A 26,008-nucleotide genomic window follows, 5' to 3' on the forward strand; every position below is an offset into this window, starting at 1 on the left:
ATCCATTTTATCTGCACATCGGTGTGGTTGGCATATAACGGAGCATAAAGTTTGCGACAGCTTCCTTCCATTCTTATAAATTCGCCTTCATTTTGATAACCAACCATTAGGTTTTCCTTTCTCTTTTTATCAGGCCAACTCAATGTTCATTTAAAGTTTTTTTCAAAGCAATACGTCTTTTCTCCTTATCAGTTCGATTGGGGTTTGTTGTTTTGCTTCCAATTTTCTTGCCTGATTTTCAGAATTTCTAATTTCGTGGTTCAGTTGGGGCTTTTGATTTGTTGCTTTTTTCCAGCTGCATGCTCCTTTGTCCTTCCCTTGATGAACGTATTTACAAGTATGAAGGTTCCCCTTACCTGCCTCCACACTTCTGTATCCTCAGGCACCCCACCACGCGCCAGGCCCTGTGGCCTCATGGCTGTCACTTCGGGTGATACTTTGTTTCTCTGACGGATTCTCTGCCTCACTAAGCCTGCTGTACTAAATGAACCCAGGGGGACTAGAGGAGGGAAGGTGGGGGCATCGGGAGGCGGCACGTGCCCTGAGCCTGTTAAAAGGCAGGGATCGGAGGCACATGTGTCCCGGGCACGAGGTCCAAACCACAAAGAAAGGATCAGATCTGGATTAAGGAGATGCAGGCGGGGCGGCCCGGCCGGCGGGCAGACTTGGCCCCGGAATCAGGAAGCCCTCGGCTTTGAAGTCCCACCCCTGACGCCTACGGACAGTTAGCCGAAAATAAAACACTTCACGTCTCCGGCCCGGGAAACTCTCTGACGGGGCTAAATTGCGGAACCGCGGCTGCTATGCCCCGGCGCCCCATCCCCTCCGAGTCCCAGACCCTCACCCCGGCCTTACGGGGAAAAGAGGTCCCTGAGCTAGCCCGGCGTTTGATGCTGGTGATCGGGGCTTAGACTCAGCCCTGGGATTCACACCCTTTATGTGGCAGAAGAAGAAACGGGGAAATGACTAAACCCAAGGTCATGGTAAGTAGGGAGTGGAGTGAGGATGTGCGCCCAGGTCAGGGCTTTCTTTAAGGCGAGGCAGGCCGCCCAGCTCGCCCGGCTCGGGGGAGCGGAGCCGGCCGCCTCACGTCTCGCCCAGGCCCGTGGGCTGCGCTCAGGGCGGGACGCAGGGGAGCTGCGCGAGCGGCGATCCCCGGCCAGGCCTGCGGCGGCTCGCGCAGCGGAGCTGGGAGGAGGTGCCGCGCCGTTTGACCCCGTCCGCGCTCCGTACCGCCCGCAGAGCCGGCGGCGGGAACATGGCCGCCGCCGTCGCCGCCACCTCGCTGCTAACGGAGAAAGTTTGCCAGCAGGCCGGCCTGCGTTAGTTCCTTGCCCGCTCCGGGCCCGCCTCCCGCCCTCCGCGGCGCAGGCTCCCCCCCCTCGGGGCCCACCTCCTTACGTCCCCCGAACGCCAAGACGCCCGGGCCCCGGCGAGTGGAGGAGGCCGGCCCCGGCAGAGCCAGGTAGGAGGAGGCGGCCGCAGCCGCGAGGGGGTCCCGGTCGTCCCTGGCTCCTCTGCGGGACGCGGCTCCGGAGGCGACGGCGGCGGCTACCCTGGTCCTGCCCCAGAACCTCGCGGGCCGCGTCCGACGCCTCCCGGGACCTTCCCCCACCCCCAAGGCCGCGGCCCTGGGGACTGCTGGCCCCGACGTACCGAGGCCGCGAGGCGCGGGAGTGGGGGTGGGGGGGTCCAGCAGGGGGAGCCGGAGCCCGTCTCGATCCAGGAGACGCTGCCCCTTAACCTCAGTTTCCGCGTCCAGGAAATGGAGTTAACCTTGGTACTAGTTACCGAGAAAAGTGCTGTTGCACATGATCGACGGAACTGCGCAAGTTTGAAATGTAGCCCCTGCTGGTCCCCGTCCCCCTCCCCCCAGGGTGAGAACCTCTTGGGTCCGTCTCCGCAGGAACCGCTGCCCTTGCCGCCTCTCATTTCGTCTGGGGGGCCAGTTCCCCTCCCCCCGACAAAGAACCAGGGCCAGACCAGCCGAGGGCCCTTTGTGTCTGCGTCGCTGCCCACGCTGCGCGGCGTTGCGTGGCGCTTCCCCTCCGCGCCTGGCCCCAAAAGCTTCTCCGGAGCAAAGCTGCCCTGGGCCTTCGGGACGTCGTGCCTGACGATGAGGCCCGGGCGGGGAGGCCTGCAGCGAGCCTCCCGCCGCGGACGTCCTCTCCCGCATCTCTCCTTGAACCCTGGCTCGCACCCTCCTTACCTGTGCGCGCGCGTGGGTACCTAGGTATCCTAGAGCAGAGGTGCGCCAGCTTTCTGGCCTCAGGACCCACGAGGAAAAGTGAATGAGCTTTTAAGTAGATCACGTCTACGTTTACTGTATTAGAAACTACGCTGATCAACGCTTCTAAATGCCTATTTGTTAAAGCATTTGAAAAAATAACCATAATAAACCCTTTACGTGTTCATGCAGAAAGCTATTTTACGAAAAACAACTTTTCCCAAACAAAAAAAATTTCAGGGTGGTATTATTCTCTCTGCAAGTTCTTGGGCTGTCTGGCCCAGTAGAAAGCAGCCGGGTTCTCCTAGGCGCTTCTTCCTGCAGGCTGTGGCCGAGGGCTGTTTGGGTCGAAGGGCGTGAAGAAAAGCCCGGCCTGACCCGGTCAGGTCGTCGTTTTCACGGGCAGGTGACGTCGCAGCAAGGCTCTCCCGAGCGTGGAGCCGTGCCTTCGCGCAGGGCCTGTGTTTGTCGTGGGGCCTGTGTTAGGGACCTCCGGGTGTTAGGGAGCGGGTTGGAGGTCTGAGAGGGAGGATTGGGCCCCTTCTCCCTTCAGAACTGCGCCTCCCGTGGGACGGTCTCCCAGGGCCTTTCTTTCATCCTTACCTCCCCGCAGAGGCCCAGGACGTTCCGTCCGGAGGTTGTTCGTTTTCTCCCCATCCTCAAATGAATGTATCCCAGCAACTGAGCTCTGTGGCCCAGTCCACCGCGCCACACGTAATCACACAGTTGGAAAGCTGCAAATGGCCGTTGTAGTCCTGGAGCTCCGCACACAGACAGCGGTCTCCACTGCAGCCTGCCTCCCCAGCGGGTGCCTGGCCTCAACCAGGAGGAGCTCACCACCCCTAGAGGCAGCCCTCCTACTTCTGGACAGCTCTGATTGTTAGGATTTCTGACACAGGTCTAAATTTGCCTCTTTGCAATTTCTCTTCTTTCCTTTATTTTCTCTTTTCTTTCAAGCAGAGGTTTTATTCAGCGATGGGAATGACTGAACATTCACTACTACAGACTTATGAAGAAATTCACCACCACCTAGTAATGGACAAAACATGTCAGAACTGAGAAACAGTGTGCAGCATCCGTCATGGCCATTTAATTATGTGTGTAGTAGCTTCTCCACATCCTCTACCTCTTTCATTCATGGTCTTAATTACTTAAGCCCTAGGAAGCTGGGCTTCTTCCTGAAGACATTGCACCCATGGCCACCATTTCTAAGTACTGGCAGCTCCATCCTTCTTGACCCTTGAAAACTTGGACCCATAGGAGGAAGGAATAGACCTACTCTTTACTCTTTACTGATACTCCCATCCTGTCTCTGCAACCATCACTCAGCAACCTTTCCTCTTTTGAGCATCATATCTATTTATGTGGTGTAGTGGGAATCCTTACCTATCTACAGACTTTCTCCCTCCCTCCTAATGGACTTCACTATTATTCACTCTCTTCCTTTTTAATCTAACTTGTATTTTACTTTACTTTTTTCAGTTAATATGCACTTAGTTTCTTCCTCCCATATGACCCCCAATAAAAGCAAAGAAAGAGAGATAACAAAGCAGAACAAATTTCCATGTTTCCCATATCCATATTCATTCTACTTCTTAAACCTATCATCTCTCTCTCAGGAGGCAGACCTCTTAGGAGGGAAGTAGGTCACTTGTTTTGTCTCTCTGCAATTTCCACCATTACTCCTTGTTCTCCCCTCTGGGGCCAAACACAACAAATCTAATCCCTTCTCTGTATGACTGCCTTTCAGATACTTGAAGACAACTGTCATGAACGCCCTGGAACTTCTCCTTTACAGGCTAAACATGCCCACTTCCTCAACAAGTGTCCTATGACATAGCCTCCAAGGCCCTTACCCATCCTAATTGCCTTCTTCTGGGCATTTTGCACCTCATCACTGCCTTTCTTAAACTGTAGTGCTCAGGCCAGAACCCAAGACTGCAGAGGAAGTTTGACAAGGCACTTTGTAGAAGTCATCCTTAGACTGTTCATGCAGTCCAAGACTACACTAGCTTTTTGGGTGTTGTGTCACAGATCCATTGATCCATTGAGCTTCCTGCTCATTTTCTAACTATTTTTCCTTCCTCTTATTCTTGTGTAGTTGAACTTTTTACCCAGGTGCAAGACTTTACATTGATCCCTATTGGATATTGTCTTAATAGCTTGATCCTGGGCTTTCAATTCTCAAGAACCTTCTGGAACTTTCATCCAGTATGTTAGCTATCCCTCCCAGCTTACTGTCATCTGCTCATTTGATGAGCATACCATCTATGCTTTTATCTAGGTGATTGACAAAAATGTTGAATGGCAAATGTTTATATGAATGAATGAGTAAAATAGATGCATTGTTTTTCTTTGTTTAGTAGATCTGTCAGGACTTCAAGGTGCGTATTAAGTGTTACAAACTGTGATCCATAAATACTTTTATTCTTTGTTCTTGTCTATGTCTTCCCATTAATTTTCCATCAGTGTGAGGGGATGGAATCCACCTGACATTCAGGGACTTCTCTTTGTGTCTTACATAATTAAGTGGGTACCAGTACAGCATACGGGTTGTCTTATCTGTTATTCATTATAGACTAATTTCACAAACACTTATGAAACATCTACTATATTCCAGGCACTATGGTGGGCACTGGGAATAAAAAGACAAAAATTAAAGTCTCTGCTGTTAAGGAACTGGAGAAAAAAACCAAACCACACCCAGACAGCTGTGCCAGAAGTAACTGGACAGCAGGATAAACAGCAAAAAAAAAAAAAAAAGGAGTGGAGGCCAGGGAGGAGAGGGAAAGGAGAGAATACTCACAACGGGAGGGGGGGGGGAGCCAATGAAGATAGCCCTTACGAGGTGGCACTTACTTAGCTAAGCTTTGAGGAAAGCTGAGGATGCTGTAGGCAGTGCTGAGGAGGAAATCCATTCTATGAATGGTGGAGCTAATAAATAAGTGGAATACTTTTATGGAGAGCAAATACACTTTTTGCCTAGAATATAGGCTATGTGAAGGGTGGTACCATGCATTAAGTTTGGAAAGATAAACCAGAACCAGATTGTAAAAGCCTTTAAATGGCAAGCAGGAAAGTTTGTATTTTATCCCAGAGACATTTGGGTGCCAGTGGAGATTTTTAATGAAAGAATGACATAGAGAGTCTTATGCTTTAGGAATATCTGTTTGGCAGCTTTGTGTATGGATTAGAAAAGGGGAGCATCTGGACGTAGGGACACCAGTTAGTCAGCTCTTAGAATAATCTGGCTAAAAGACGATGAAGGCCTGACTTACAGGATTTGTAACTAGAAGGGATTTTATAGTACAGTTCCCTCATTTTCAATAAAGGAATTGGGATACAGTGAATGACTTGCCCAAGTGGCGGAGCCAGGATCTGAACTCAAAACCTCTGATTCTAAATCCATTATTCTTTCCAATACACTATACTATATGCACACTATACTATGTGCAAAGGGGCCTTGGTAATATATTGTAGTCTAAACTTAATGTAAATTTCCCTATTGCCCTTGGTTAGCCTGGAATTTTGGTTTTTTTGGAGATTATGGTATTCTGTGATTTCAAGCCACGTAGCATCACTGGAAAAATATTGTTGTCCAAAAACTGAATTTTGTTTCAGGGGAAGCCAGGAGTCATTGAAGCTGCTATTTAGTTTCCCAAATTGAATCCAGTCTATTATCAACCTATTCTATTTCAAGTTCAATTCACTATGTATCTGCAGTGTCTATGTAAGACATATGTTCTGACAGACTAGTTAAGTTCATTCAACTGTATATAATAGGCATTTATCATCTACTTGTCTTTTCCTTCATGGATTATTAGGCCAAACTTTTAAGTGGTGGTGTATGTCATGTTGGGAACCCTATAATGTTCTAGAGCTTTCTATAAATCAATGCAGTATCATCTTTAAAACAAGAGTATCTGAAGAGCTTCACCATATATATGCACATTTGCATTTTTGGTTTGGATCTGTGATTTTGTTGAGGTAGGGAACTTCTAGAGAGGAAACCCTGTACCAGTGAAAACTGAAACATTATCTACAGCATACAGTCTTAGTCACTTGACTGGGTCCACTCAGTGTTAAGTGATTTGCCCATGGTCACACAGCCAAATATGATTGAGAGGCCAGATGTGAACAGGAGTCTTACTGACTCCAAGGACAGCTCTACCTCCTGTACCATACTACCACTTATAAATCAAAGAAAAATAGAAATATTTCATTGTGTTTTCATTTATTATCTGTCAAGAAAAAGACTAAAACATTAATGTGTAATTAGGGGATTATTTGAAGTGTGATTAGAAAACTAAAAGCAACTCATTTTGTACTGAAACAAATAAAATGGCAACTTTTAGATAAATATTTAGCCTCTTAAAATCTTAATTGAACCTACAAAAGCAAAGTAACTGAAGAATGATTATTTGAGAGACATCTGCAATTCCTTCTTGGACAAATTTGTCATTTCCATGAATGTTTTATAGCTGGCATCCAAAGATGACAGATGAGACTAATTCAGGCTTAACAGATTATGTCACATGGTGGGCACATTTCTCTTAGCCAAATGGCTAACTCTGGGTTGCTAATTACATGATGACCTGCTGTTTCTTTTTTTGTGTCCATCTTATTAGAGAATTTCAGATATGCTGATCATAAACTAGGTTCTTGGAGGATTTCCTCCCTTAAACATTGAACTGATAGGGGTCTCTGTAGTTTTATTGTTACCATAAGCCAAAAAAAGTATCCTATTTATCATCAGTCTGTTCCTGTGAAACAATCTTAAAGTTTTATTTTTAATTGCTAGCAGATGTTTAAATTAGTTTTCAATCACCCAATTTAAATTACAGCTTATAAGGCATTCCAGGTTATAACATTTAATTTTGTATTAAAAAAATTAATAATGATGCAGGTGAAAATTCTTATTATTGGAAATAGAATTTGAAGACATTTATAACAGAATTGATTTAAGCAGCTTGCAGACATTGCCACAGAGTTGTTCATTTAAAATTGGAAACTGGTTTTAGTGATTGAAGGAGATTGTTGTGGTAAAGTCAGAATTGTTAAGATAATTATGGAACAAATTTATGGAATGAGTAGGTTTATTAAAACGTCACTTTTTGTATTTTTGTTGATATAAATCTTACTTTAAGAGACTACAATTGCACAGAATTTGAGAGACCTCATGATGATTTTAAGGGTGATTTTAAGTAATAAGAGCTCCTCTTAATATGAAATGTTTTAGTTAAAAAAACATTCAATCATTTCTGAAATTAGAAGTAATGTTGATGTCAGTCTTTCCTTATAAACTTTGTTCTGTTTCATAGCCAAAAATGGTACCCTAACCTAGGGAAACTGACTTGCAGGTATATTCTGTTGGTTCTGAGGAGTGCCAGAAATTAGCAGTGTGGGTGTATGGATAAGGGCAGTTCTGTTACCACCACAGGTAGAAAAATTCACAACTTATACCCTGCTAATAGTGTCAGTAATATAATAATCTACGTATAGGCAGACCTTTTTATTTAAATGAAATTGGCAAAAGTGGCAACAGAAAAAGCCAAGTTCAAATCCAGCATTAGACACTTAATAGCTGTGTTATCCCTAGGCAAGACATTTAACTTGTGCCTTGCTCATTTTTCTCATTTGTAAAATGGGGATAATGGTAGCATACCTACCTCTCAGAGTTGTTGTATGGAAAAAACAATGATATTTATAAAGGACTTTTCAAACCTTAGAGCCATATGTGAATACTAGCTATCTATCATAATAACAACAGATAACTTTTGCATAGCCCTTGAATAACTAATCTCTTTATTGAGTACTACCATATACTTTAGTACTGTAAAGTAGTATTTTGAAATTGGTAGGTTTTTGATAGAGTGTTGGACTTGGAGTCAGGAAAATTTACATTCAGGCCCTGCCTCAGACAATTCCTAGGTATGTTAACCCTGGATATAGCACATAACTTCTGTTAGTTAAGGTTTCCTTATGTGTAAGATGAGGATAACAGTAGCACCTGTCTCATCACAGAGTTGTTGTGAGGACTGAATGAGATAACGTATGCAAAGTGCTTTACAAACCTTAAAGTTCTGTATAAATGCTCACCATCATCTTCAGGGATTTTGTTGGTCTGGATACTCCCTCCATGCTGATTTCAAATCCTTCTAATCCTTGATACTTGATCTTTGGGAGTTGCTGTGGCCAAAGAATTCATAATATTACAACCAACCTGCTGATGAGCTGGTCTGGTTCTCAGATGGTCTTTGAATGAACCTTACATGAAGCTGTTCCCTGATTTGTTTTAAAACTCAGCTTAAGTGCAACCTTCTATGAGGCCTTTCCTAATTCCCCCAGCTGCTAGTATCCCCCCCTTCCCTGCTGCCCCTTATTTATTTGGTATATACTTAATTACATACCTATTGTTTCTTCTGTTAACATAAACTCCTTCAGGGAAAGTATTGTTATGTTTTTATTCCTAGACCCAGCACAGTGCATGGCACATAGTAAATGCTGAATAAATGCTTGTTGATTTATTGACCTTGCAGAATTTGTACTTTACCGTTACAGTCTTCAGGAGCTTGGTGTCATCTCTACATGCTGATGAGGCATCAAAGTAGTACTTTACTGGAGAATACTAACATAAATTTAATTGTATTTCTTTTGTGATAAATATACACAGATGCTAAAATCATGTTGCAGGAGAGACAGCAATTCATTTTTACTTATGTTACATTATTTTATACAGTATAAGAACTGCCTTGAAAATAAATTTAAAATTAATACAAATCTTTTTTTTTCTTTTAGGTCTCCAAAAATAAGATTTCATCTGAGGAAATGGTGAAGTAGGAGCTTGCAGATTCTCTGGATTTTCTGAATACAGTGCAAACAATTTTTATAGTTTGGAGAAAGAGCCTTAATTGCCAGTTTACATGTGTAGATCACTGCGTTACTGTATTAGTCATTGTCTCTATACGGCAATGACAAGACTGGAAGAAGTGAATAGAGAAGTGAACATGCATTCTTCAGTTCGATATCTTGGCTACTTAGCCAGAATCAATTTATTGGTAGCAATATGCCTAGGTCTTTATGTGAGATGGGAAAAGACAGCAGATTCCCTAATTCTGGTCATCTTTATACTTGGCCTTTTTGTTCTTGGGATTGCCAGCATTCTCTATTATTATTTTTCAATGGAAACAGCAAGTTTAAGCCTCTCCAACCTTTGGTTTGGATTCTTGCTTGGGCTCCTCTGTTTCCTCGATAATACGCCTTTTAAAAAAGATGTAAAAGAAGAAGTAACTAAGTATTTGCTCCTGACTTCCATAGTACTGAGGATATTATGTGCTTTGGTGGAGCGAATTTGTGGTTGTGTCCGTCACCGACCCACTTTGCTGACCACAGTTGAATTCCTCGAGCTGGTTGGATTTGCCATTGCTAGTACCACCATGCTGGTGCAAAAGTCTATGAGTGTCATCCTGCTGGTTGTAGGTTTGGCAATGCTGATTATTGACCTCAGAATGAAGTCGTTCCTAGCAATTCCAAATTTGGTGATTTTTGGCATCTTACTGTTTTTTTCTTCATTGGAAACACCTCAGAATCCAGTTGCCTTTGCGTGTTTTTTTATCTGTCTAATTACCGATCCCTTCCTTGACATCTATTTTAGTGGACTTTCAGTTACTGAGAGATGGAAACCCTACTTGTATCGTGGAAGAATTTGTAGAAGGTTTTCTGTCATTTCCATTGGCTTGATTGAGCTTACTTTTTTTATTCTTTCAGCATTTAAGCTTGGGAACCCTTATCTCTGGTATTTTGTAATTCCAGGGTTTTCCATTTTTGGAATTTTCTGGATGATTTGCCATATTATTTTTCTTATAACTCTTTGGGGGTTCCACACCAAATTAAATGACTGTCATAAAGTCTATTATACTCACAGGGCAGATAATAATAGCCTTGATAGAGTAATGGCATCTAAAGGAATGCGGCATTTTTGCTTAATTTCAGAACAACTAGTTTTCTTTAGTCTTCTTGCAACAGCAATTTTGGGTGCCGTATCCTGGCAGGTAAGTGAGTTATTTATCTATTTCCTCTTGTATAAATATATTATTTTAGCATGATATTTGATAAAATGATAGTTTCAACAATTTAATTTCACTAAAATAAATATTAATCACCCACAAAAATGTAAAATTATAGAATTCCTGGCCTTAGTCTAGTAGGAAGGTATGACACACACATAAGCAAGTAAAAGAAGTGTAAATTGAGTGATACTGATTGGAGCAATCTGAACGTTTCCTGTAGAAGGTGATTTTTGAGTTGGGTGGGAATTCTGTAGTCAGAAAGGAGAGAGGAGAATACTGCACAGGTACGTAGAGTGGGAAAATAGGGTACAAGTGTTCCAGTTTGATTAGAATATATGCTACATGGAAGGAAGTAGTATAAAATAAGGTTGAAAAGACAAGTTGGCACAACATTACACAGCCTTATTCAGTAGACACTAAGAAGCAGTTGAAGAATTTTGATACAGTTTCCTGACATGACAAAAACTATTAGACTGTAGTGGGTTGAGAAGAAGTCAGGAAAGTTGCAGTCAGGAAATAAGGCTTTGAATCCTATCTCTAACACTTTCCAGATACATGCCATCAGTAAGTCACTTACCCTAAGACCTAGTTTCACTTGTAAAATTGGGTGGTACGTATATCTACTTCATGGAATTGTGATGCTCAAGTGAAGTGATGTCTATAAAAGCACTCTGTACTGTACCATGCTATATGAATAGTAATTATTGTTACGATTAGTACTTCAATAATGTGAAAGATTGATTACAGGAGAGTAGATTGGTAATCCAAGTAGTAATCCAAGGAGGCACCAATAATATGTAGTAAGTTAAGTAAGAATTGTAGAATAAAAGTTTCTGACTTTCTGTGATCTAACTTTAGTCTTAGAATTGGAGGAGCAAATCTTGACAATGTAATTCAGCATGTTTCTCAGTGAACAACGAGCAATGTTGTTCAAACTATATAGGTGTCTTGTACTTGATTTTGCTTCACCCCATTTTTCTCTAAAAGTTTCAGTGGGGGAAATACTGTGATTCTTTCTTCTTGGGCCTTCCATTTACCTTAATGCAACATGACAGAAGATGTCATTTAGATTGCCCTATTGCCACAGAAGTGGGACATTTAATTTCAATTCAGTACACGTTAGGTACTTGCTATGTGCTGAATCAGTCAACAAACATTTATTGAGTACTTATTATCTGCCAGGCATTACACCATGGGCAAAAACACATTCTAATGGGAGAAGGTAACATAAATTTCCATTCTATGGTGCTATACATAGTAGTATGTCAAAAACATTTGCTGTGGTGAAATATCAAGCCAGACTATAAGATTTTTTTTGATGATATATCATAGATACTCTTAAAGGAATTATTCTTTGTGTAGATGTTTGTTTTTCAATATGGCTCATGAAAACTTTCCAAGTGGTCAGTCTAATATTGACCATTAGGCCCTGGCATAACTCATTACCATCATTAACAGAAAAAAATTTTAAATTCATTTTTGAATGCAAGAGAAAACTTAGCAAAAATGTCTTCCTTTAGTTTAGTTGGCTTACATACTTTCTGTCATGAAGTCCTTTCAGTATTAAGTGAATAACTGAACAAACATTTATTAAGTACCTGTTATATTCTAGGTTTTGTGGATAAATTGGTGAAGAATAACAGCCCAGTTTTGAGTGCTTTAGATTCCAGTAGAATGATACATTGCACACAAAAATAACTGCAGGCATACCTCAGAGCTATTATGAGTTTGGTTCCATACTAGTGCAATAAAGTAAATATGCAGTGAAGCAAGTGACACAAATGTTTTGGTTTCCCAGTGCATGTAAAAGTACTGTAGTCTATTAAGTGTTCAGTAGTATTATGTCTAAAAAAACGTATATGCCTTAATTAAAAATACTTTATTGGCAAAACAGCAAGTCATAATGTTTTTGCTTGTAGAAGGTCTTGTGGATGGCTGCTGACTGATCAGGGTAGTAGTTGCTGAAGGTTGAGGTGGCTGGCAGTTTCTTAAAATGAGACAGCAGTGAAGTTTGGTGCATCAATTGACTGTTCCTTTCACTTGAACACTTAGAGGTCATTGCAGGGTTTTAATTGGCCTAATTTTGATAGTGTCTCAGTAAGTAGGGAAGCAGGAGTAGAGGGAGAGAGATGGGGCATAAATGCCCAGTCAGTGGAGCAGTCAGAACACATGTTTGTCGATTAAGTTCACCGTCTTATAAGACTGCTGTTTGTGGTAACACAAAGAATTACAGTAGTAACATCAAAGATTGCTGACCTCAGTAGATCACCATAATAAATATAATAATAATGAAAAAGTTTGAAATATTGTGAGAATTACCAAAATGTGGCACAGAGACATGATGTAATAAGCACATGCTGTTGGAAAAATGGCACCAATAGACTTGCTCAATGCAGAGTATCCATAAACTGTCAGTTTGTAAAAAATACAATATATGTATAAAGCACAGTAAAGCAAAATGCAGTAAAATGAGGTGTGCCTGCATTACGCCAGTTGGGATATGCTGTTTGCATGGGCGAGGACTAAGAGCTTTGGGCTGGAAGGAATAGCTGCTAATAGGGAAAGGATGGGAAGCTGGTTCCACGCCTGGGGGAGACCATGTTTGCAAAGCACAGAAGCAGGAGAGGACAAGACAAAATTATACATTAGTAAATAAATAGTTCACTTTGGCTGACTACATACAATCTGTAAAGAGGGTTTGAAGTCAAATTGTGTAAGGTTTTGAATGCCAGGATAAAGAGTTTGCATTTTATCCTATAGGCAGTGGGGAGGTCTCTGAAACTTTTTGTACATGAGAGCCAAATAATCAGACCTATGCATTAAGAAGATTATTTTTGGCAGCAGGTTGTACTGAAGAGAGGAAAGACTGGAAGTAAAGAGAACAGTGAGGAGGCTGTTTTCAGAGTGCAGGTGGGAGAGGTCATAAAGGCCCTGAACTAGGGTGATGTGTGGAAGAGGCAGTGGAGTGGTAGAACAAAAGACGACAGCTGTTTTAAGAGAGGTGACAGGTTATTCAACTAGGTACTTGAAAGAGCAATAGTACTGTAGCTTCAAGAAATTAGGAAGATGATTGGGTTTCAGAGGAGAAAGGGATCTTTTTCACCACAAAGAAATGTTTACAGCACAAAAGACTCATAAGCACATATTGACAGGTACTTACAACATGAAACTGTAACCAGTCATTTCTACTATACTTTCCTACAGTGGTTGATATTTAAAACATGAAACACTGTGGGACTGCTGAATATATATTTCACTTTAACTTCACATCTCAGACTCAGTGTATTCAAAACTAAACTAATTACCTTTTTCTTCTCCTCTTCTCCCTTCTTAATTTTCCTATTACTTTACAGGGCATCACCATCTTCCCAATCACTCGTGCTTACAAATCTAGTTCTGTCTGTCTTTCTGTCTCTCTCACACCCATACAAACACACACACATATCCCTATCCAATCTTGTCACTCCAGTCTTCAGAACCTCCCTTGTTTCTGCCCCCTTCTCTCCTTTGATGCTGTCACCACCCTGGGATAGGTTGTCATCACTTCATGCAGGGATTATTGCTAGTTGCTCTCCCCTGCCTCAAGTCTCCCCCTCACTCCAGTCCATCTTCCACTCAGCTACCAAGATTGATCTTCTTAAAGCATACATCTGATCACATCACCACCACCACTACCATCAGCCTTTTTCAGTCAACTCCAGTGGCTCCCTTTGGCCTCCAGGATCAAATATGAAGTCCTCTGTTTGGCTCTTCAAGTCCATCATTACTTGGCCCCTTCATACCTTTCCAGCTTTCTCACACCTTACTTCCCTCCAGATACTCCATGCCATCCAGTGATTCTGGTATCCTTGCTGTTCCTCACATATTCTCATTGTCTCTCCTTCATGCCTGGAAGGATGTCCCTCCTCACTTCTTCCTCCTGGCCTTCTTCAGGTCTCAGCTGAAGTCTGACTTTCTACAAGAAGCCTTTCCCAGTCCTCCTTAATCATAGTCCTTTCCTTCTGAGACTACCCACAATTTGTGTGTGTGTATCTTGTTTGTACGTAGTTGTTTACACATTGTCTACCCCATTTGACTGTGAGTTCCTTGAGAGCAAGACTGGTTTTTGCTTGTCTTTGTATTCGCAGTGCCCAGCACAGTGTCTGACATCTACGCTGTTGGAGCAAATCACAGAAGGTCCATAATTTTTGGCAAGCCAGGGTATGGCTTGGCATTTCATCTGTAGTATTTTCCTGGAAGTGGTCCCTTCTGCTGGGAAACTTGTACCCAGACTCAAGAGCTCTCAGCTGATGAGATTGATGCCCAGACTAGGAGCATCCATCTGAGGATTGCTGTTCATATCACCTATATTCAAAGAAATAGAAAACATAAAGGACTCCTAGGTTCATAAGACCCAGTATCACAGGTCATGTCCCCCTGCCATGGACTTCAAAGAAAGAATTTTACAAGGTCTGAAGCTTGAGGGAGGTGGGAAATAGAGAAATATCCTCTTCTGTGTAGTAGTAGAAATTCCTCATACTCTTCACCAACTTCCTTAAGATCAAATTTCTTACTTTCAGATGAGCAGGGCCGGAACTTGTCACTCTCCCCCAAACCAGTCAGTCCTAAAAGTTCCCTAGAGAAGAGTGGTAGTGCTTTGCTTATTGTTGACTTCCCAGACCTGGGGCATCTTTATTGATATCTGGGAGGAGCTATATTGACAAAAACTAGAGTACCTAATATTCCAGGCAAAATTGATGACAAAAGTAATATTTTTAAAAACTTGAGCTGGTGTGGGGAATTTGGAGTTTGGAAACCCTCCATTCATTCAGATCGTCATTTTACAGTCTAAGAATTACTGAGGGTGATGAGACATTGGATCTCTTGCTCAAGGTCACACAACCATCACGTGTCAAAATTTTAACCAAGAACTTTGTTTCAAGGCATCCACTGCTACTTCTGAAGTTAAGTCAAAGCAACAAGCATTTATCAGTGCCACCCTGTGCCAGGCCTTATGCTAAGTGCTGGCGACACAGAAAAGCCCCTGCTCCCAAGGCACTTACATGGGTGAAACAAAATTGTAAAACAGACAAGATATAAGCAGCATAAATTGGAATTAATCTCAAAGGGATGTCACTAAGTATTAAAGGAGATCGGGAAAGGCTTCTTGCAGAGAATAGGGTTTTAGCTGAGATAGAGTTTGTAGAGCCTCACCTGCTATTAGAATTTGCATCTTAGGAAAAGGACTGTCTGGTGGGGAACTTGGCACCACATCATTCAGATGACCTGTTTCTGGCAAGGTTTTCATACTGGCAGAACAATTACCTACTGTGGATCTATTAAAAGTCTACTCTTTACACAAGCATTTGTTAAAACCAAAAATGGAAATAATGCTAATTAAATTAATATTTATATTCATGTATAAATTGTGAAGAAGGCTAATTAGTTGTAACGTATTTTATATGATTGTAAGAATTTTCTGAAGGAATAAGGGTCTGGATGCTTTAAAAATTGTGGTACTAAAAGTGGAAGGAATAATTCACTTAGACTAGAATTCGTTAAGAACTACTACAACTGCATGACCAATCCTGTCTGTGCCTAAGACTAGTTGAGGAAATACATCTTATCTTGTATTGATTGGAGAGGTGGAAGACTGTATAAAATGTATGTATTGTCAGAGAGGTCACTATGTCATTTGATTTTGCTTCACTGTGTTTTTCCCATTTGTTTCAAAGGGAGGCTCCTAGTGGGGAAGGCATGTTTGGAAATGACTAAATAAAATAAATTAAATATAATATATAATATAATTAAATATATAATTATATATATAAAAATATATAATATATAAATATATAATATAATTAAATAATATAATATAATTAAATATAATATAATAATATAATATTAAATATAATATATATAAATTAAATATTTAAATAAAAATAAAAAAGACAGTTTAGAGCCTCTGGGAAGAAAACAGATAATACAATAACTGAAAGCTCTTGGAACAATTAGTGTTTAGTGGGAATAGTGTGAAGGGAAGTTATTAGTACCTTTCTAAAAAGCAGCTGACTGTGAGAGAGCAAAAGGGGTCAGAAGTTACGTAAAGATTCTGGGATAGCTGGTAGGTGGGAGAACGATAAATATATATTTGGAGAATTGATGTGCTAGCAGTTAAGTTAGTAACAGAGTGATCCAGAAGCCTTTTCTTTTAACCTTTATTCCACTTAGGCTATTTTATGGTTTCTAAGTAGAAAATAGGAAGAATTTTTGTGCCAAATTAGCAGAATTTTTTAACCTTATGGAAAAAAGTGAATATATTGAAGGGTCTATTCTTACTTCACTTAGTTTCCCATACCTAAAGTAAGCCTGTTCATTTCAAAGGTACATTACCATATCAAATAGGTATAAGCATAGCATCAAAACAAATTTTTTGTTTGTTTTTATTACAAACTTAGCAAATCCCAAATAATGAGCATTTCTGTATACAAAGTAGAATAGAAAAAGAGAATTATATGTGAAACTCTATCTTTTGTACAGCTTGTTTTTCCTTTTAACTATATTTTAACACAGGCATGGCAACTTAAGAAGACATGAAAAACCAACATAGAACTTGCCCTTAAAGTACTTTTGAGTGATGCAAACATCTTAGAAATGCAGAGAGAAAAGTAAAGAACCCATTTTAGAAAGATAACATTGTTAATTCTGTTATATTGTAACTGAATTTTTTATAAACTGGCATTCTAAATTAGCTTACTCTTCTTAACTAATGTCAAGACATTTCTCTTAAATGTTAATGAATGATTAATTTTAGTAATGTGGACAAAGGAAATTTTCATTCATTAATCCTTGTTTCAATTTGAGATGTTTCTGATGAGAGTATTGTCCAAGTGTTACTGAGAAACTCACCTAATATTCTTTCCATATTGGGTTTTTTTTTAATTATTTATTTTTATTGTTCTACAATCACTACCATATAACTTAGATTTTTTTTCCCTCTCGCTCCCTCCTTCCGCCGTCTTCCCCCTCCCTTCCCAAGACAGTATACAATTTTATATAGGTTCTATATATACATTCCTATTAAATACATTTTCACCGTAGTTGTGTTGCATAGAAAAATTAAAATGAATGAGAGAAATCATACATTCTGCGATTGAATTCCATAGTTCTTTCTCTGGATGAGGAAGACATTTTGCCTTAAAAGACCACTGGGAATTTTTTAAGTCCTTGCATTGCAATGAAGTACTAAGTCTACCAGAAAAAATCCTCACACGCTGTGGTTGTTACTGTGTACAGATTTCTCCTGGTTCTGCTCCTTTTGCTCATCATCAGATCATGTAAGTCTTTCCAGGCCTCTCTGAAGTCTTCCTGTTCATCATTTCTTATGGCACAACAGTATTCCATTCCATTCATATACCACAACTTGTTCAGTCATTCCCCAGTTGAAGGGCATCCCTTTGATTTCCAGTTTTTGGCCACAACAAAGAGAGCTGCTATAAATATTTTTGTACATGTGGGACCCTTTCCCATTTTTATGATCTCTTGGGGGTACAATCCTAGAAGCAATATTGCTGGGTCAAAAGGTATGCACATTTTTGTAGCTCTTTGGGCATAGTTCCAAATTGCTCTCCAGAGTGGCTGGATCAGTTCACAGCTCCACCAACAATGAATCAGTGTTCCAAATCTCCCACATCTTCTTCAACATTTATCATCCTCCTGTTTTGCCATATTAGCCAATCTGATAGGTGTGATGAGGTATCTCAGAGTTGTTTTGATTTGCATCTTTCTAATCAATCGTGATTTAGAGCATTTTTTCATATGACTATAGATAGCTTTAATTCCTTCCTCTGAAAACTGCCTGTTCATATCCTTTGACCATTTATCAATTGTGTAATGACTTGTATTCTTGTACATTTGACTCAGTTCTCTATATATTTTAGAAATGAGGCCTTTATCGCAGACACTAGTTGCAAAAATTTTTTCCCAGTTTTCTGCTTCCCTCCTAATTTTGGTTGCATTGGGTTTGGTTTGCAAAAACTTTTCAGTTTAATGTAATCAAAATTATCCATTTTGTTCTTCATAATGCTTTCTATCTCTTATTTAGTCAAAAATTCTTCCCTTCTCCCTAAATCTGATAAACATATTGGGTTTTGTTTTGTTTTAACTAGACTTCTAATATCATCAGTGTAGAGAGCTCCCCATGAAAACCCTCCTCTAACAATGCAGATTTAGCTGTACCTATTATACTATATTCAGTGTTGGAGTTGCCTGGTGTACTGAGAGGTCAAGCAGAGTTGCACAATTATTACGTATCATAGGAGGGACAGGAAAAAAATCTTCTTGAGTCACAGACCAGCTTTCTATCTATTATGTGTCCAGCTACTACATCTTTTCCATATTGGGTACCTGTAAACAATCATAAATTGACAGCTGTAGTTACTCTTTGTACTGTTTGTTGATTTTTATACCTTTTCCATTTGGTCTCATGGATAACATGATTCCATTTTAAATTCTACTACCAAATTCTGCTTGCTACATAACAGGACAGTTTTCTTCCCAGAAACAAACATACCATATTTTTGAATTGCTTAAGTTTTCATAGAACTTATGCCCATCTTATTTGTCTTGTTTGAATTTTCTCTTCTGGAGCTGTGAAGATATCCATTTTGTGTATTTAGGGAAAGTACTTAGGATCAAGTCAAGTCAACTAGCATGTACCACCTATTACCCCTTCCTGCCTTGCTGGTTCTCTTACACCTCACTCCCCTTCACATACTCCAGCGACACTGACTTCCTTGCCATTCTTCAAGCACAACCCTGCATCTCCTGACTCCAGGCATCTTTCCTGGCTTGCCCGCCACCCTCTCCTCCAGCGCCTGGAATGCTCTCTCTCCTCATCTCTGCCTCCTGGCTTTCTTAAAGTCTGAACTGAAGTCCTAACTTCTAAAAGTATTTCCCAGGCCTCCTTAGACTTTGAGTCCTTTGAGAGCAGTAACTTTTTTTTTTTCAAACAGTTCTTGGCATATAGTAGGCACTTAATAAATGTAAGTTGATTGATTGATAATGTGTGAGACTGCTGAGTACTGGGAATAAAAAGAAAATCCTCTCCCCCTCCCCCCAAGAAAAAATAAAACTGTGAGCTTCTGTTTTAACTATAGCTCCTCCTCCAACTACTCTACCACATGAGGCAGTTTATTATAGGAAAAAACACATGGTTCTAGCCATATGTTAAACTACTTATCAGTTTTGTGATTTTGGAGAAGTCATTTAACTTATTTGGATCTCAGCTTCCTTATCCATAAAATAAGAGGATTAGACATTCAAAAGCCTTTATACCTCTATAATTCCTGTGACCAGCCCAGTGAATCTGGGTTGTAGCAGACTTTGTTTTGTTGCTAATGAATCCTGTGTTTTGACATTTGAAGTTCAGTATGTTGGAGCTAAACAAAGCATTCCAGTTGACCAAAGAAAAATCCATCATCATAGGAAAATTAGTAGACTCAAGACAAAAGGGGAAAGATTTTCCTCAGAATTCTAGAATTCTTGAGTTCTTTTTTATAACCACTACAAAAGATAAAGCAGTTCAGGGAATAGTAACATAACATTCCAGCAGGGCACCCCAGGTCAATATTGAATCATCATTAATTAAGGTGATTGATAACCTTGGACAACGTTGACTCACTCTGTAATATCTTTGGACAGTGTTGGATTATTCTATTTAGGGAATTCTTCCTATGCTATTCAGATACCAGATTTTCAAATCTTCTTTTCCACATTCTAATTTAGTCAGCAAGCAATTATTAAGCACTTATTATGTGCCAGACAATGTGCTAAGTGCTGAGGAGTACAGCAGCTAAGTACAAACAAGATACACACAACAAGAACACATTGTGGGTAGTCTCAGAAGGAGAGGACTATAATTAAGGAGGACTGGGAAAGGCTTCTTGTAGAAAGTCAGACTTCAGCTGAGACCTGAAGGAAGCCAGGAGGAAGAGGTGAGGAGGGGCATCCTTCCAGGCATGAAGGAGAGACAATGAGAATATGTGAGGAACAGCAAGGATACCAGAATCACTGGATGGCATGGAGTATCTGGAGGGGAGTAAGGTGTGAGAAAGCTGGAAAGGTGTGAAGGGGCCAAGTAATGATGGACTTGAAGAGCCAAACAGAGGACTTCATATTTGATCCTGGAGGCCAAAGGGAGCCACTGGAGTTGATTGAAAAAGGCTGATGGTGGTGGTGGTGGTGATGTGATCAGATGTATGCTTTAAGAAGATCAATCTTGGTAGCTGAGTGGAAGATGGACTGGAGTAAGGGGGAGACTTGAGGCAGGGGAGAGCAACTAGCAATAATCCCTGCATGAAGTGATGACAGCCTGTCCCAGGGTGGTGACAGCATCAAAGGAGAGAAGGGGGCAGAAACAAGGGAGGTTCTGAAGACCGGAGTGATGAGTTTGAATGGGAGGGGGGGGGGGGGGGTGATAGACCCAGGTTTGTAAGAATGAGTACCTGAGAAAATGATGATGCCCAGAAGAGTAATAGGAAAATTAGGAAGAGGGGCAGGGTTGGCTTTTGGGCAAAGATAATGAGTTCACTTTTGGACATGTTGTGTTTTAAATGTCTGTGGGATATCCAGTCCTTGATGCCAGTAAGCAGGTAAGATGCAAGAAAGGTTAGGGCTGGATAGATGAAAGAACTATCTGTGTAGAAATGATAATCAATGTGTAGGAGTTGATGAGATCACTAAGTGGAATAGTATAAAAGGGAATAGGGAGCCCAGGATGCGACCTTTTGGGACACTTAGCTAATGACATAATAACGATGAATATCCAGGTAAAGAGCCTGGATTAGAGATTAGACAACCTGGAGACATCATTGTCATGAAAATCTGTTGAGAAAAGGATGATCTGTAATGTCAAAGGCTGTGAAGAGTTCAGGAGTGATACGGATTGAGAAGAGCCAAATAGATCTAACTGTTAACAGATCTTTAGTAACCTTGGAGAAAAGTGAGACTACAGAGAGTTTTTAAGAGAGTAAGAGAAAAGGAAGTGAAGGCTTTTGTAGGCAGCCTTCTCAAAGAGTTTAGCCGCATATGGGAGGAGAGATTTAGGAGAATAGCTAATGGGACTGGATGGATCTGGTCAGGGTTTTTTGAGGACGAGGGAGACCTGAAGCAGTCAGTAGATAGAAACTGAAAATTCGTGAGAATTATGCATGTTTGCCATGGCAGGGAGAGGGGCTACCTTTTCATGTGAAACAGGTGAAGGAGGAGACAGTTGCAAAAATTACTTAAATGATGTGAGATGAGGAGGAGGAGTTCTTTGTGAATGGATTCAATTTTTGCAGCAAAATATGAAGAAAAGTTCTAAATTGAACAGGTTGGGGAAGGAGTAACTAGGAAAGGTATGAAGAGGGATAAAAAGGTTCAGAAAAACTGCAGTGGTGAGTGAGATAATGAATTACTATTAGAGGCCTTGCCACAAGTGAGGGCCCACTTGAATTCACATGCTTGGAAATGAAATATTTCAGGAATATGTGATTCTATTTGTGTGGGTAGTTTTTCTACCATCACAGATTATGTTCCTCCCCATTCTGTGGTCATCTGCTATTTTTAAGTTATTAAATTCTAAAATTCTTTGCTGGAGTTACACTTTTAAAACGTATTTTTTAGATGCCTGTCTAAAAGCATGTATGTATTGGGCATTTATTTCACTGCATATGCTAATATTTAACATATGGAACATGGATCTGCTAAAACAGTATGGATGAAATAGCTTAATTAACTGAAAGTCCCTACTAAGGCTGGACATTTGGTAGATTGTCCACGCCTTTGGAATTTTAGTCCCTAGTGTGTCTGTGTGTGCTTGCCAACGGCTTGAGGTACTAGGACCCATCTGTTTGTTCCGTCTTTGCCAAAGTGTTGGTTTTCAAATTCTATTATTAGCTTTAACTTCGTAGTTGGATTGTAAATATGCCCAAAGGTTCAGTGGGAATGTCATCTAAATGCTAGTTGATGATAATATAAACTGCTCTTCTCTTGATTGAAGCCCCAAGTAACTGCATACCAAGTGTTGCTCGTCCCTCCTGTTTCCTTGTTCTATATCCTTCCCAGTGGCTGTTGGGAGAGAAATGTCCGTGATTGTAAAACCAGGAGACTGCTGCCTTGAAATGATCTTATTCACTACCCCCAAACGTTTTTTACTAACTTTAGTTGTTTTCCATGTTTAATGGAAATGTTTCCATGTTTAATCCACATGATTAAAGTTCTAGGCCAATGAGGTATCTAGGTGGAGGAAGCTAGGTGACTATGGATAGAGTCAGGAAGACTTAGGTTCAGATCCAGCCTCAGACACTTAACCATGTGAGCCCTGGGTAAATCACTTAACTTCAGTCCCAGTTTCCTTATCTGTAAAAATGGAGATAATAGTAGTATAGTACCTCCCTCCCAAGGTTGTGAGGTTAAAATGAGGTAATAGTTGTAAAGAGCTTTACAGACTTTAAACTTATATGAAAATACTAGCTCATTATTATTAATTTTATTATTGTTCTATTATGTTTATTAAATGCCTGCTCTGTGCAGTGCCTACACTGTGCTAAGTACTTAGGAAGGGGAACAAAGAGATCTTCATCACTATAGTAGAGCTTAGCATCTTTGAGGAGGTACTATCAATCAACTAGCATGTATGTGTCTGGCACTGTGCTAAGTGATAGAGATACCCAGAAAGGCAAAAAATGCCTCTCTGCCCCCAAGGTGCTCACATTCTTAAGGGGAGAAAATACTTCAATGTCCATCCCTAAGAGATATTTGTAGTGCAAAGGAAAGGTAATTTCCAGGGGAAGAGAGTGGGATCTGGGTAGGAGTACCAGGAGTGGATCAGTAAAAACAAAAGAAATCTATGATGAGTGCTTAGAAGGAATATCTTTTCTCTGTATTGTATTAAATCCCTATATTGTTCATTACAGATGAAACTTTCCTAGGTCTTCTCAAAACATTGTATTTGGTTTTCTGGTGCCATATCCTTTTCAACTGAACCGTATCCTTTTAATAATTTTTAATATTTTATTGAAATATACAAATTAGCTAGGTACAGGAAAAGGAATTTTAGTAGGTGAATCAAAAAATATAGTGTTTTTATTAATAAAGTTAATCTGATTCCAGAATCTTTGTGCTATATGTACATGTATGTTTGTATAAATACGTGTTTGTATATCTTTGTGTCTTTCCTAATGCTTAGCACAGCATTTTACATATATGTAGTAGGCATTTCATAAATTTCTGATGGAGATAAATTTACCATGTTGCCAAAAATTATACATCTGCAAAAATTATGCATGATTTTGTCTTCTTAAAATTGTAATATGCAAGAGTCAGAAAGTAGTTTACCCACTATACCTCACATTTGTTATACCTGAATAATATTATGCTCCAGATTAGTTTTCTGCCTTTTTCAGAATCTAGAAAAGTGTGGAAATCTTAAGAGTGACAGCTCTTTAGACTGGAGAACATTTCATAGTGACTTGCTTTTAAATCAATTTAAAATGTAAATGCTTAATTTCAAAATATTATGAAGCAGTATGTTCCAGGAAGTTTCAGACATATTAATGCTTTGGAAAGATTCAGATTGTTCAACATTTTAAAATCAATTTCAGATACATAAAATTCTTTATATTCATTTGGTCCTTTACTCAGGAGATCATCATTATTGCCAGTCATTCAGAAGTCTTTTTTGTTTCTAGCTGAACACAATATATTTCCTATCCATAAGTGTTTTATCTTTAAAAAACAAAACCTTCATCAAAGCTACTTATTTAGTATACAAAAGTTGTAGTGAAATATTTCATTCATTGTAGGTATTAACTATGTTTTTTAGATTAAGCTCAACAGACACCTCCCACCCCAATGAACATTTATATTTATAAATATGGGGAAGGGAATAAACGTTTATGTAGCACCTACTATATGCCAGGTACTGTGCTTAGCAGTTTTTACAAATATTATCTCATGTGATCTTCACAAGAACTCTGCAAGGTAGGTACTATTAGTATCCTAATTTTACAGTTGAGGAAACTGAGTCAAAGAGAGTTTAAGTGATGTCCTGAGGGTTTACCCAGCTAATTAGTGTGTGAGGCTGGATTTAAATTTGACTTCCAGAATCCAGACTCAGCACTCTATCCATTGTGCTCACTAATTGCCTCTAATAGGAAAAAAAAGAACATAAAGATGATTATATGTAGAACTACAAATCTTTACTATATATACTATATATAACTTGCTTTTTCAAAAATAGTAATATAGCTAATAAATTCAACATGTTACTTTTGAAAGCTGTCCTATTTGTGTTTCCTTCTGGGTTTCTGTGCGTTTTTTAAAAAAATGCTTCAGTTGTCTGCTTTCCACTTTCCTTTTTCTTTGACTGCATCATAGCTAATTCCCCTCTCATAACTTTTCCACCTCTGAAACGATTCACAAATCACAAATCACAAACAAGATAGTCACATGGAACAGATTTACCATGTGTCAAAAGTGGGGCTTTTAAGTGCAGCTTAAAGCTGTTAAAGCTTTGGGACACCCAATATTTACCTCATTCTCTACTTTGATTTAGTTACCTCTGTCTAGAAATCTTTGCATTGATCAAAGTTTTTCTCAGGGCCTGAGAAGATGTAATGCATAATGATCACATGTTCCATTAATAATAGGCACTTACAACTTTTTTTAAGCTCAGTTGGTTGGAACAAGGTGGTAGGTGGACATTGTTTGGGCCAGTTGCAAGCTTTAACTTGTCCTTACAAGCTGTCTCCAAAGTTATATGTACATGTCTCTATCATTCTAATTAGATTTTTAAACTCTTTGAGAGCAGGATTATGTACTCCTGACTACCTGGTGCTACTATCTAAAGCTTCATGTTCTAAATAATGTACTTATTCCCAACCAGTATACTTCTAACACAGCTATTAGAACTTTTATGCTAAGTTTATAGTCTTAATGAATTATGTATAGGCATGCATATTGGCACATGATACTTGGTATATTTCACAATTAGAAAGCATTTATTAAATGACTTCTGTGTGTGTTGTTGAGGCAGCTAAGTGGCTCCATAGATAGAGAGTCTGGCCTGGAGTCAGGAAGATTCATCTTCCCGAGTTCAAATGTGGCCTCAGATAAAAGCTGTGTGACCCTGGGTGAGTCACTTTACCCTGTTTGCTTCACTTCCCTTGTCTGTAAAATGAGCTGGAGAAGGAAATGTCAAACCCCTCCAGTGTTTTTACCAAGAAAACCTCAAATCAGGTCACAAAGAGTTGGGCACTTCTGAAAGATTGAACAGCAACGGTGTGTGGCACTGCTAGTTGCAGCAATGAGTATTGAACCATCTCCACACTTTAGTAGATAGTTTTCCTGAGCGGTAGCCAAAACAAAGTCATCATCTACTGGTCAGCCTTCGGATAAGAGCCTCTCTGAATTTAGCCAGACTCATTGCTATGTGGCAGATAGCATGGTCTGTTGCCATAGCCATGATAATAATAACAAACTAACTTTTATATGTGGTGCTGTGAGGTTGCAAAGTGCTATACGTCATGTGGTCCCCACAACTACCTTGTGAAGTAGGTGCTATTGTTATCCTTATTTTATAGATGAGACTGACAGAGGTTAAGTGACTTGCCCCCAGTTGTACTGTAATAAGTGTCAGAAGGGTAGGATTTGCACTCGGTCCCTCTCACTCCAGCTGCAGCACTCTTTT

General features: G+C 40.1%; 1 protein-coding gene across 1 annotated transcript in view; it reads left to right on the forward strand.

The window, feature by feature from the left end:
* The first annotated feature begins 569 nt into the window (after positions 1-569).
* TMEM168 (transmembrane protein 168) overlaps positions 570-26,008 on the forward strand; it is a 49,103-nt gene continuing 23,664 nt past the window's right edge. Inside the window, exons 1-2 of the mRNA XM_072652999.1 lie at positions 570-983; positions 9,026-10,278. Of these exons, the coding sequence (XP_072509100.1) occupies positions 9,151-10,278 (1,128 nt within the window). The 5' untranslated portion in view covers positions 570-983; positions 9,026-9,150. The remainder of the gene's footprint in view (positions 984-9,025; positions 10,279-26,008) is intronic.

The sequence above is a fragment of the Notamacropus eugenii genome, chromosome 3 (assembly GCF_028372415.1).
Source record: "Notamacropus eugenii isolate mMacEug1 chromosome 3, mMacEug1.pri_v2, whole genome shotgun sequence".
NCBI classification, from domain to species: domain Eukaryota; kingdom Metazoa; phylum Chordata; class Mammalia; order Diprotodontia; family Macropodidae; genus Notamacropus; species Notamacropus eugenii.